Source organism: Papaver somniferum, unplaced genomic scaffold (assembly GCF_003573695.1).
Source record: "Papaver somniferum cultivar HN1 unplaced genomic scaffold, ASM357369v1 unplaced-scaffold_99, whole genome shotgun sequence".
NCBI classification, from domain to species: Eukaryota; Viridiplantae; Streptophyta; class Magnoliopsida; order Ranunculales; family Papaveraceae; genus Papaver; species Papaver somniferum.
Window position 1 is genome coordinate 1,782,478 of NW_020653081.1, and position 12,932 is coordinate 1,795,409.

General features: G+C 36.3%; 3 protein-coding genes across 3 annotated transcripts; 1 reads left to right on the forward strand and 2 right to left on the reverse strand.

The window, feature by feature from the left end:
• Nucleotides 1-608: 608 nt before the first annotated feature.
• LOC113346220 lies at nt 609-2,543 on the reverse strand. The gene is made up of 2 exons (XM_026589785.1): nt 1,604-2,543; nt 609-1,252 (listed from the first exon to the last, which is right to left on the reverse strand). Exons 1-2 carry the CDS (start codon nt 2,541-2,543, stop codon nt 609-611), a joined length of 1,584 nt encoding a protein of 527 aa, XP_026445570.1.
• Nucleotides 2,544-5,804: 3,261 nt separating this feature from the next.
• LOC113346519 (protein DOG1-like 3) lies at nt 5,805-7,338 on the forward strand. The gene has a single exon (XM_026590066.1). It carries the CDS (start codon nt 5,998-6,000, stop codon nt 6,967-6,969), a length of 972 nt encoding a protein of 323 aa, XP_026445851.1. The 5' UTR covers nt 5,805-5,997; the 3' UTR covers nt 6,970-7,338.
• A 535-nt stretch (nt 7,339-7,873) lies between these two features.
• On the reverse strand, nt 7,874-12,157 carry LOC113346336 (protein disulfide-isomerase-like). The gene is made up of 11 exons (XM_026589880.1): nt 11,909-12,157; nt 11,239-11,269; nt 10,844-11,131; nt 10,576-10,761; nt 10,361-10,486; nt 9,693-9,830; nt 9,472-9,591; nt 9,267-9,384; nt 8,985-9,097; nt 8,554-8,793; nt 7,874-8,171 (listed from the first exon to the last, which is right to left on the reverse strand). The coding sequence occupies exons 1-10, from the start codon at nt 12,106-12,108 to the stop codon at nt 8,560-8,562; spliced, it is 1,554 nt and encodes a 517-aa protein (XP_026445665.1). The 5' UTR covers nt 12,109-12,157; the 3' UTR covers nt 7,874-8,171; nt 8,554-8,559.
• Between the last annotated feature and the right edge of the window lie 775 nt (nt 12,158-12,932).

The window sequence follows — 12,932 nt, forward strand, 5'->3', positions numbered from 1 at the left end:
AATACTTGAAAAAATAATTCCACAAGATATGTCTTTATGAAACAAAAAAATAATTCAAGGTAAATACTAGTTGCAAAAATATAATTCCAGGTAAATGAGTCTTAAATGTGCAATAAGAGGCTGCGGAGAAGAAAAAACTAATAAAGATATTATAGTAAGACGCTGCACAGAAGAAAGAAGATGTTCTTAATCAGCTTCTTAACGTTGCTTTTTTGCGGGAGGATAAGGACATGTCTTGTTATGATGTGCCTGAGTATGGCAGTCACCGCATGTAATTGGTCTCTTGAAACTTGCGCTGCCAGTGTTAGGAATCCGTTTCGTCTTCGGCCAGGTTTTTTTCCTAAGAGAGTTGTTGGGAACACGAGCTCTCCAGTAGCAACATCAATAGGCTTGTCGTGATCGGAAATGGGCTTGATAGGACGATCATACGAAGCACGGAAGCTGAGAATACTGAAATACGGATTAATGTACTCGTAAACATTAATTTTAGCTGAAACCATACACGCAATAGCGTGATCACAATGGAACTGCTCCGTAAACCAAACCCTACAGCTGCAGGAAAACTTCTCAATATTAACAGCAAAAGTGTACTTTCCGGCCTGTACTTCCTACTCCATGTCACCAGACTTGGTTATTATCCACTGAGCACCAGCACGAATGGAAGCCTGCACTTTTTTCTCTATCCTGGGACAAATGAATCCTTTATACGTCTCCCCTTTCGACTTTCTTTTACTCATTTGATCTATTATCTTCAGTCTAATCCAGTTAACTAGTGTTGCAATAGGCATACCTTTCGCAGTCCTAATCCAAGCGTTGAATGACTCTGTAATGTTTGAACACATGTCGCCATAACGACAACCTTCACAATGTGCATTGGACCAACATTCCACTGGAAGTTCACTCAATAATTTGTGAAGACCATCACATCCCATATCTTTCAACTTTTGCATACCTTCACGAAAGCCTTCATATGTTGATGAATAGAAACATTGTTTGAACAAATCCATTGCAGCACCATGCTCTCCCTTTTTCTTGTTGGTTTTACTGCGGATATTGTTCTTCAAATGATGGTAACAGAAACCATGATGGAAAGTTGGAAAAACATCATGAATCCCTTGGATCAAACCTTCATGGCGATCCGAAATAAAAGTTAGTACGCGAGGACCCAAGATAGATTTTAATTTCTCCAAGAACCAATGCCAATTGTCAATAGTTTCACTTGAAACGGTACCGTATACCACAGGAAATATTCCTACAGAAACAAAAAAAAAAACAAAAAAATAAGTAAAAATCACTAAACTAACTGAAACTGCTTTTGTACAAAATGAAAACCAGTTTCATTCTCTAATCTGACTTCACCAATTAAGGATGAAACTGGTTTCATCTATAATCTGACATCAAAAAAAGTTCTGAATTTCTTTCAAAAGATAGAATATATTCAAAAATGAATCTAAACTAGAAGACATACAATTATTCGCATTCTTCCCGGTAACCGCCAAAAGACAACCCATAAATTTTCCAGTTAGGAAAGTAGCGTCCAAGAACAATATCGGGCGACAATACTCGAAACCTGAGATGCAAGCATCGAAGGCTAAGAACAAACTCTTAAACTCGCCCCCTTCAATAACTAAATCATCCTGACTTCCTGGATCGTTTTTCTTCACGGTTTTACACCACCGAACCAAGTCAGTGTATGATTTAGTGTCCTCGCCATACAATTCCTTGAAACATAATTCTTTACCGGCATGCGCCTGATCGTAGCTCAATGTTAACCCATAATCACTTTTGAAATCATCAACAATATCCCTGCATTTCTTGTTGGTATTTTGTTTGATCTGGTCAAATATTAAGCTCTTGAAAAGTTCGCGTGTAACTGGATCATCCTTTGTTCCGTCAATGTAACCAGCACAACATGTATGTTCCCCGTTATATCTTTTGAGGAATAAATGACCCTTCACATTGGAAATCTTCGGAGCTGCATGGAACCTCCAGTCGCATTCCAATTTCTCCTTGTAAAAACACTCCACAATATACCGTTCTGGATTGATCTTGACCACTCTGACCTTGCGACCAAAAAAATGGTTACATTTTTCAACAACAAGACGAGCTTCATCTCGTCCTCCGTAAAAATCTTGACCAACACCTTTTATAATAAACTCCCATTCAGCTGCCTTGCAAGATTTTTTAACTGACATCTTTCCATTGAATGTACGTTCTTGAGACATGGGGATATCTTGAGACGAAGCAAGTTCTTGAGAGGAAGGAATAAGTGACTGATCTGATCTATTGTCTTTACCTAAAAGCAACTCCGTCATTGTAGGTTTACGAGTAATTTTACTGTTGTTCGGAAGATGACAAGGAATGACCAACTGATCTGTGCTAGGATCTGATGCTAAACGCAACTCGTTCATTGTAGGTTCACGAACAAAATCAGAAACACGAAGAGGAACACGTTCAAATAAACGAAGCTCCAAGAAAGACAACTGCTTAACAATACACAATGATAAGAAAGACTGAAGCTTCACATCATTGTCAACAACCATGCTTTTCCCCTCGTGGTCAAATACAAACTGAATTGAGTCTGGTGAAATATTATTCCAATAAGAACACATGCGACTTCAATTCATCAATTGTAGACTTCATATTAACTTGGTATGGACATGCATCTGTATCCCGGATAACCACACAAAGAATATGAAGATCCATCTACAAGGAATATATAAACAAAATTTATGAATCTGGATGTATTCAATTGAAAATAAAAAACAAAGACAAAACCAAATTAAACAAACATGTTGACTAAAAATAAAGGATGAAGCTAGTTTCATCCTGCTTTAAAAAACTGGAAAATAAATCAACTAGCCTAGCCTTCACCATCAGGTGCATTCACTACTTGTGTAAGACAAGCTAAACCGTTATAGTAACCTAGTAGTTATAATAGTTCATTCGAGGATTCCAGACATCGTGCTGAGTTCCGTAGAATTGTGACACTCATACTCATCATACCAGTTAGAGCTTTCTTCTATGCAAAAAAAAAGTAAGCCAATGCAATGACTGATGCTAGAAACAATTCCTTACCCACAAAAGCAGTACATAAAAATATTAATTCAGTTCACATCCAAATTGAACAGACCACTGGAAATTCTAATATAAAACTGATCTCAGAAAACTACGTACATGATGATATTATACCAAATTGAATACAGTAACATAAGAAACACACATGATGATATTATACCAATTCAGTTCACATCCAAACAATGAAAAACTAAAATCACTTTAATAAATTTGGCTTGCATCTGTGTATATTGCATTGAAAATAAGATTACTAAAACCTAGAAAACATGATTCGATACATAACAAATAGTATCATCATGTTTAGAAGAATCAACAAAACCCAAAATTGGTTATTAGTAAAACCCTGGATAATCAAAATCAACAACTAAAACCAAAAAGTAACAAAAATCCCATAATAAAAATTGATAGAAAAACTTCAAAACCGACAAACACAGAAACGCGTTACAACAATTAGACAAAAACTAAATCAAAATTGGATCAATTGAAACTTCAAACTTACTGATTTGATGATATTAGATGATTTGAAAGTAGAGTATTCTAAACTTCGATTAAAAATCGTTACAGATCTGAAAAGGAAACGAAAATCTCTCTGAAAAAAAGAACGAAGCTTGCAGGTGAGGAGAGATAAAAAGAAACGAAGCTCTGCGCGTTATTTGCTTCACGAAGAGAAAAAAAATTCTGTTTGAAAAAAAGGGTTTAAAAGGTTAGGGGGTATTTTAGGTAAAACGTATTATTTTATTTTATTTTTCCTGGGTGAAATATCCAAATTGGCTAATTGAACAATATTTTTCTGATTCATGTCCATATAAACAGTATCAAAAGATAGAAATCTATTTCACCCAGGAATTTTTGGTTTTGGTCTTTTTGACCAATTTTGTGATTTCTAAACTTCCACCTTTTGCCACTATTTTTTCTCTTTATAATTTACCGTGGCAAACACAGATCAACCAATTTTTTCAACTTTTCCGTAGTGGTTTTTCTTACCAATAATGTATATTCTTATTCTTCCAAAAGTTATAATCTATTTTATTTTTTATGAGTGCACTTCTCACAAATTTCTCGCTAAAATCAACTGAAATACCAAAAATCATTCGGTGATCAAGGTCGTACATAATCATCAAGAGTTTTATAATATGAAGATCAAAATGAGATTGATGAAGAGCAAAAATTATAATCGATCGACTCATTAACTATGATCGGTTTTGAACATTTATCTTGAGTTGTGTCAGAATAATTTACTAACAAGCGGACCGTTCCCAAACTCGCACTCAATAGAAGGTGTAACTTTTTGTGTTTCGATAATATTACTACCGCCACCAACGCCGCTGCGCTGCAGCGGCAACTATGGTGGTGGTAAACAAGAATGCCCTAAATTATGAGTGAACTAACTATGAATTCTGTTCTCCATGATCTCATTCTGCCCTCTTCGTAACAAAAATCATTATCAAACCATGCACATTAATTCCATAACGGAAGCTATACTTTCTAACAACTTTCGATAAGATCATAAATTCTAAAACCTCATTAGTTAGGTGAAAAGATGCATAGAGGACAAAAAAGGATATACCACATACAGACTGTGCCTACACCTGAACGCAAGTGCACCATCTATTTCAAGTAACGATGCTTTCTGTAGTGAGATTTTTGTACAAAAAAGTTGTAATCTAGCAGTACATGCACTATATCATACCAAGCATATCAAATAATTATTTTCAAGTTCAAAGTTCAACTTCCATAACCTGTCATCTATTTTGTCCTCACCAGTTACCATTTTTGATTCTTTGTAGTTTAAGTTTGCAACTTGTGCAACTTGCACAAAGAAATTAGTAACTAACTGCCAAATGAGGTTTACGCTTCCCAAAAGAAAAAAAGTTGTCCCGAGTCTTTGGTTCAGCCTCTCAGACTAAAAAAGACAAATGTAAGATTGATTTGAAATGCAATATCCAATCAACTTCAGTCATGTATAGAACCAGATCTAACATATGGACAAGCTAAAGTTAGCTGTTGCTGCCTCACGTATATAATATACTTCAACTCACAGGCCACATCTAGCTGCAAGTTCAAGATTATCATGTTTAACAAACCAATCCTAATTTATCTGTCAGTAGACTCGGTGCTGATCCTTTATACGGTAAACTTCAATATTCAAAACCATTAAACCAACTTTGATCTTCGCAACTCTGTCAAAAGACTAAAAACCCATTTCTTTCGATTATTTTAAGTTTGCTTTCATTACATGGTATTGTCGGTACGGGACATAATAGTGTGGTGGTCCATGCAGAGCACCGCAACTCCTTAACCACCTTCTTACTTTCCTGTTAAAATTCGGAGGCAGTAAAATGGCACGCCAAATAAACGGGCCGCATTTACACCTTTTTTGTTATATGATGGTGCGGAAAATGTTTTACTCGCACACTGTTTGTGCATTTCTAAATGATAAAGATTAACTAGATCTGTTAATTGTATTTGTATTCGATAATAATTGTTTTGTAATGTTGTTGTATCAAAAAAATTCGAGCAGCGAGCAATGTAGCCATGGTGCTACTGATATTGTATTTTCCGCTGGACTCTTTGTAACCGGGCCGCAGCATTCAGACATTAATTCTTATTCATTTGGATAGGTAGCAGCGCAGTGCTTCAAATTTGGTCAATAAAGTTAAAACACAAGTTGACATTATAAACTCATGCATCCAACCCTAACTTAGCTGTTTTTACCTGCAAAATCCTTTCAATCGAAACCCACAGTTTCTGGTTAACTTAATCTATCGGTCTTAAAATACTCTTGGATCTTCCAGCTTCAAATACATCGTCTTTGATACACACCAGAACTATATATATATAAAATCTCTCTTAGCATCTTTGTTCTGTTTCCTAGCAGTGCTGCAACAGCAGCAGCAGCAGTAGCAGTAACAAATTAGAATGGCATCAACATTAGTGCAAAACACAGTTACCGCGGCACCAGAACATGAAAGTTTTCAGAATTTCTTCGAAAGTTGGATTAGCGAACAAAATCGTGACCTCCAAGAGTTAATTTCTGCATCACAAGCTCGAGATGCTGATCGAAATAATCATCATGAAGAATCATCCTCCAGATCTCTACAAACATGCAAGGTTGAGGCAGGAAATCAAGAACAAGTAGTAGAAGAAAATGTTGTGCGTCCTTTGATTGACCGAGTCGTTCGTCATTATGAAAACTACTATCGGATAAAACACGAATGGGTTCAAAAAGACGTTCTCTCCATGTTGACTCCGAGTTGGAGAAGCTCACTTGAAGAAGCTTTTCTTTGGATTGGTGGGTGGAGACCTAGTATGGCATTTCATCTCTTATACTCTAAAGCAGGAATCCAGCTTGAAGCTCGACTAGCTGACATAATTCGTGGACTCAGTACGGGAGATTTAGCTGATTTATCAGCGAGTCAACTAGCTAATGTAGACGAGTTGCATAGAAGAACTCTAAGAGAAGAGAAAGAACTAACGGAGAAGATGGCTGAGCATCAAGAAACGGTGGCTGACTCTTCCATGGTTGAGTTATCTCACGTGGTGACCGAGTTAATAAGAAGCGGTGAGTCGAATCAGAATAATGATGATGAACTTGAAGATAGAATTGAGTCGACTCTGGCACCTAAAGAAGCTGGGCTTGAGAATATTATGGAAAAGGCTGACGATCTTCGAGTAAGAACGCTCAAAGGTGTAATTGACATATTAACTCCGTCGCAAGCCGTTGATTTCCTGATTGCTGCAGCTGAGCTGCATTTGAGGCTTCATGATTGGGGTAAGAAGAAGGATATGAATCAGAATAACCAAGTTCAAGATCCCCAAGGGACTCATGACCACCAGTATATTGGGTCCCCAGTCGCAGCTACTGCTGGTGGTAGTGGTGAAGAACCATAGCTTGAGGGAAGCGCCACCACGGATGTGGATGAGCGTATCTAGTTTTTCTTTTCTTTGTGTTGTCTATTAGCCTAAATGCTTCCCTGCTATCAGCGTTCTTACGTGCCCTGAGTGAGTAGCCTTCCTACGTTTTACATTATGTGTTAATGCAAGGAATAGCTAGTCATACAAAAGCGTAAGAACGGTAATAAAGGAGAGGGGTGCTGAATCCTTCTCCTTAAGTAGCAGAGTAGGAGATCGGTTTCTGAGAGTAGGGAATAATTTTGTACATTACACGGGCCTGTATGAACTCCAGTGTTTATCTTTAGATCAGAACTCTAATGTATATGTATATTATCCGCATTGATTTAACTTTCTCTTTTGATTTAACTTCCTCTTTTTCCTGATTGAAACATTGTCACTTAGTGCGTACACTTAAAAAGTGTTGATATTTCTCAGGCAAGTTAACTTGCTCCATATCACTTGGTGCATAATGGAACTTACGGTGTGCTTAACACACTTAATATTCCTCAGATGAGTTGACTTGCTCCATATGGACCTTACAATGCTCTTTCCAGGTTGATATTTGCCAGGCAATTTAAATTGCTCATTTGAATACCAATTAACACAACTGGTGATGCAGTTTGAGGAAGATTATCTACTCAAACCACAAGATGTTCAATGAGATTGGCGGAGATTAAAGAGATGGAAGAAGACGAACAAAAGAACTAAGCAGGAGAGAACTCGGGCAAAAAACCAAGGATGGTGGTAACTAAAGTAAAACTGCAAACCAGGTTACTACCCAAAAGATATCGAGCACATTGCAGAGCTTATGCCTATGGATTTTACTCGGCATTGATCAATGGATCAATGAATATAACTCGTGCTTTGAAGAGATTGAGTACACATTCATGCAGCAAAACAATTAATAAGCAAGAGAGATGACTTGTATTATATTATAACTCCGGCAAAAAACAAAGGTTTGATTGTAACTGAAGTAATACTGTCAACTACAAATCTAATCTAAAAACTACATGGTACAAGCTTAACAGTCTCTCAGTTTATTCAGAAACAGGGATGAGAGATTTGCTAGAGAAAACTTTGGTGCACCCTTTCTACTGTCGGTTGAATACAAACCCCCAGACTAGCCATTGAACTCTAACCTTGAGGAGATGCGTCTTTCAACTAGTTTCTCTTCTAACTTGAAGCAAGTCTCTTTCTACCTGTAAAGAAAGAACATGAGATAGAAGGTCAATTTCGACAACTTTAGATTCTCAAGTACCAATAGCAAAATAATTACAACTTCCAAATAGAATAAGCTCAAAGTAACCCGAAAGTCAACTTTAGATTCTAAAGTACCAACACCAAAATAGTTACAACTTCCAAATTGAATAAGATAAAAGTACCCAAAAATATATAGATAGATTAATAAGGCTTGAGGAGAAAGAAGCACTATATTCTGTAATTACTGTCTAACTATATTCTGTAAGCAAACTTATATATTAGGCAACTTCCTAAGACAACATTCTGGTGATCTGCAGCAAACACCTTTGATCGATAATGAAGAAATTTTGCGGTAGCAATGCATTAAATTTAAACAATCACCTCTAATTATAGCTCATCTTTAACATCATCTGAATCAACATGATCAGCAGATTCAACAGGCTCAGCAGACTCCACAGGCATGACAGTTGTATCCTTATGCTTCTTAATATAGTCAATGAAATCCTCTTTTGTTCTTCCACCATCGTACTGCGCAACGATGCCAGCTGATGATTTGAAGTACATAGTTGGGTACCCTTTAACATCAAACTGATCAGTAGGGAAATCATTGGCAGTTGCGTCCTACGAAACAATAACATGAGCAGGAAACTGTCAGCAAATCTTTTAGATATACAAATTACAATTTACAATTGATGCAAAAAAAAAAAAGTCTATCCGTAAAAAATGACATCAGGATCACTTTGGAATGCCAAATGCATAACAAACACAGTTTAATAAATTTAATAAAAGAGCACAGGCTAAAAAGAACTTACGAGCTTAGCAATAATGACATCAGGATCACTTTGGAATTCCAAAGCAACTTCCTCCAAGATTGGAGCCAATTTCTGGCAATGTCCACACCAAGGTGCATAAAATTCGAGCAGAACTAGAAAACAGAAAACATTAATAGTCACATTAGAAGCACTAAAACAGGGTTCAAGTATCCAATATATTTACTTATTTTTGAACTATAATTCCATTCGCCTGAATCGTTATATAAGAAAGAAAAGAAAAACTATGATTTAACACGAGACTAGATATCTATAAGCACATACCGTTCTTTCCAGTGGCGAAGACGACATCTTGGAGACTGTCTGCAACAACCACTTTGACTGGTTCATTGTTAACCTCAGGAATAGGTTCTGACTTTTTGAATGGCTTCGCTTTTCCCTCCTGCATGGAAAGTGCCAAGTCAGAAAAGGTGCTAAAAAATGCAAGCTATGTGTGAGACGGGAAATAAAAAAGACCAAGAAGAATCACCATGTATTCCTTAATCCAAGGTGCAATTTGATCTGCCTCCAAGTTTGCTTTAAGATATTTTGACCCATCACTGTTTTGTACGATGATGAGAGGTACCTGCTCTTGCCTGAGACCGAAATACTGGCAATTCAAAACCAAAACACAAATTCAATATATCAGCATGTACTGAGCGATACATACATCAACATAAGATAACTTGATGGAGCAAGATTTTAACCAACCTGGAAAGCACCTTCGCTAGCTTCAAGATCACCCATTAAAAAGCTTACACCCTTTCCTTTTTGGGCCTTGGCGACCTCTTGGAATTTTGACTTGATACCATCAGCAAGTTCAACACTGAAGTTGAGGAATAACATAGCCTATCCCACCAAGTATAGCCAAATGTAAGAATGCACAAATTAGGAAACAGCATATCTATAAGTTCCAAAGGCAGAAATAGATTTTCACGAGACAAACTGTTCATACTACAAATTACCAGTAGATCAATTGGAGAATTACAATAATTCACTCATTTAATAAGGAACATATCAGCAAATTGGGAAATGCAAATTGAACATTGAGAACATGCAACACAAGGGAATTGTTTCAGTGCATTATTGATCAGCAAATAAATCATATGACTCCAACATTATGCTTTAATAAGGAACAGATCTGTGCGGTTCATCCAAACAAGTTCTCAGACTATATTTAACTAATTACAGTGACAAAAATCTTTAAATGTCCAGATGACTAGACCCAAAGGATGTGTACAGGAAAACCATGGAGCAGTGTGTTTTGCAGCATCCAACTAAGTTAATAATTTAACAGGGCTCTATCTAGATAAAAAAGAAAATTCAGATGGAGAAAGATAATCAAATGATCACTTTACAATTAGATGAAATTAACAAACCTTGGCGTTGGGGCTGTTAAAGAATTTGATAACATATGGGTGGTTGTTTGGGTCTTTGTTGAAAAGAGTAACAAGAGGCACGCTAGACTCATCAAGAAACTTCTCCATTGCGGCCACCTCAAAATTCTACAAGAAAAAGAATCCATGGAAGCCAAAATTAACTTTGGAAGAAAACAGTGGTATCTAGAGCCCATGAAGAAAATCCACAACAATACCTGAGAATCAACGAAAAGCTCATCAAAAGGCTTCAACAGCCTGATTGTTGGACCACTGACTGCACCTCCTCTTGGTAAAAATTTAGCATCCAAGGTATGACCAAAATCATAGTCGGAACGCAATTTCTCAGCTAAGCTCATGAAGTTCTCAAATTCCTCCCCAGAAAATTTTGGGAATACACCAACCTTAACAGGACAAGCAAATGAATCAGAAATTATCAAGTAAGGCCCAACGAAACCAAATAAATAGCCGATAAAAGTATCTTACCACAGAAACTTTTTTGTCAGTGATGAGAGTGCTGGCATCTTCTGTGGATTTGATTTCAGCTGATGCTGGACCAACTTGTTTCTTCAAGTATTCAACAATCCCTTCGGCTTCTCTTGGCCCCTTGTATTCTTGGATGTTCTTTCCTCCATCTCTTACGATTTTAAGAGTTGGAAAACCTTGAACCTCGAACTCAGTTGCTAGTGCTTTGTTTGATTCCTCATTGGAATCAACTTTAGCAAGAACAATTTTAGGATCATGGCTGCTCAATAAAGATGCAGCTTTCTCGTACTACAAAAATGAAAAGACAAGAATAACATTAATGATAAAAACAAACGTTTTTTTTTTTCTGATTTCAGTAACTGTAACAAAGAAAACTTAAATGATGTAATATTTACCTCAGGAGCGAGACTCTTACAGTGTCCACACCTATTAAGAGTATAAAGAATGCATTAGAAACAAAACAAGACTCAAAACTATAGTTCAATAGATTATCCATAAAAACAAATCAAATGGAAGTAAAAGAGGTAATATCACATTAATCTCTATATCAAAGAGGTAACAAATGTTAAAAAAGTATTGAGTATATGACAAACAAATAATAATTGGGACATCTATAGAAATATGGCACAACAATTTTGTACAAGGAAAAATGTAACAGTATAACAAGACCCAATAATTGACGATACAGTGGTACAGTCACTGAGTGATGACACCAATGGCCTAACCGCCTGAGTTCTAAAAAAACAAATGTTGTTTGACACAGAACCAGATCAACAGGTAAAACACGGGACATGTATAGAATCTAGTGTTAAACCGTCATAATAAGAAGAAATCAACTAACAAGATATGATATCTAGATCATGGTAGGTATTGTTTTTACAGCTGACACAGATCTTTATCAGAGAAAGTAATCTCACAATATAAAATCAACTACTACTGCTTATACCAGAGAAACTAATTTCACAAATCATAAACTACGTAAGATTATTGAGATCTGTACATCCAATACTTAGAATTGTTATAGATCAAACAAAGTAATAAAAAGAATTGGATAGAAATCAATACCAAGGAGCGTAGAATTCAACGACGATGAAGTCATGTTTCTTGATAGTGTCATGAAAGTTAGTGTGATCTAAAGTCAATACAGACTCTGGTGCTTTAGCAGCTTCCTCTGCTGCTGCTGCTTCTTCAGCAGAGATGAATCTCGGTGATGAGATAAAGAGGAACAAAGCTAAGAAACAGATCGAAACCCTAGAAATCGCCATTACTACAATTCTCAAAGTCTCCGCTTCTTCTTACGAGTGAGAGAGATTATAAAGGGTAGAGTTAGTAGAGGCGAGCTGACAGTGATCACAACGTGTTTCTACGGTCAGGATCAATTTTACCATAATTCGTCCACGTGGAGGTATTAGACACATCACGGTTTCAATTAGTTCCAATGAAATCTTGCCACATGGATGAATTACGTTTTTCAAGAAGATTTAATTGTTTGTTTTTTTATTTTGATCAAGTGATATCTTTAAAGATATTTGGTTTATTTCAACGTTTAAAATGCTGTATTTAATCTTTTTTTTCCTTTTCTATTTTGTTTTTGGCTAATTTTTCCTTTTAAAGCGTATTTTAGCTAATATTTTTAGTATTTTTTATTTATTTTTCTTTTCCATTAATTTTTTTTCTTTTGGGTGGTTAATTTCTTCACAGCAGGTGAGCTTTGACGAAACCGTAGCTTGCATGGGATCCGACTAGAGAGACATTATACCTCAATTCAGTTTGTGCAAAGGAATTAACCTCATTTAATAACTTGAAGATACGTTATCCCGAAACTAATTAATTGAGCCCTAATTATGTCATCTTTGCCTTTGCCATCTCTAGTAACTTTGGTTGCGTCAAAGAAATTTGCATTCGCAACGTCCTAAACTTCAAGAGATGGAGATGACATTCGCAATGACTTAGGATACTTTTCTGTTACAATATCTTGTCTTCTTCGGTTTTGTCTTTTTCGATGAACTTTTATATTTGCAGCCCATAGTAAATTTTTTCGTTTTTACTTGGTCCGACGCGGTACTAGTTTAGTAGCTACTGCGTAGTA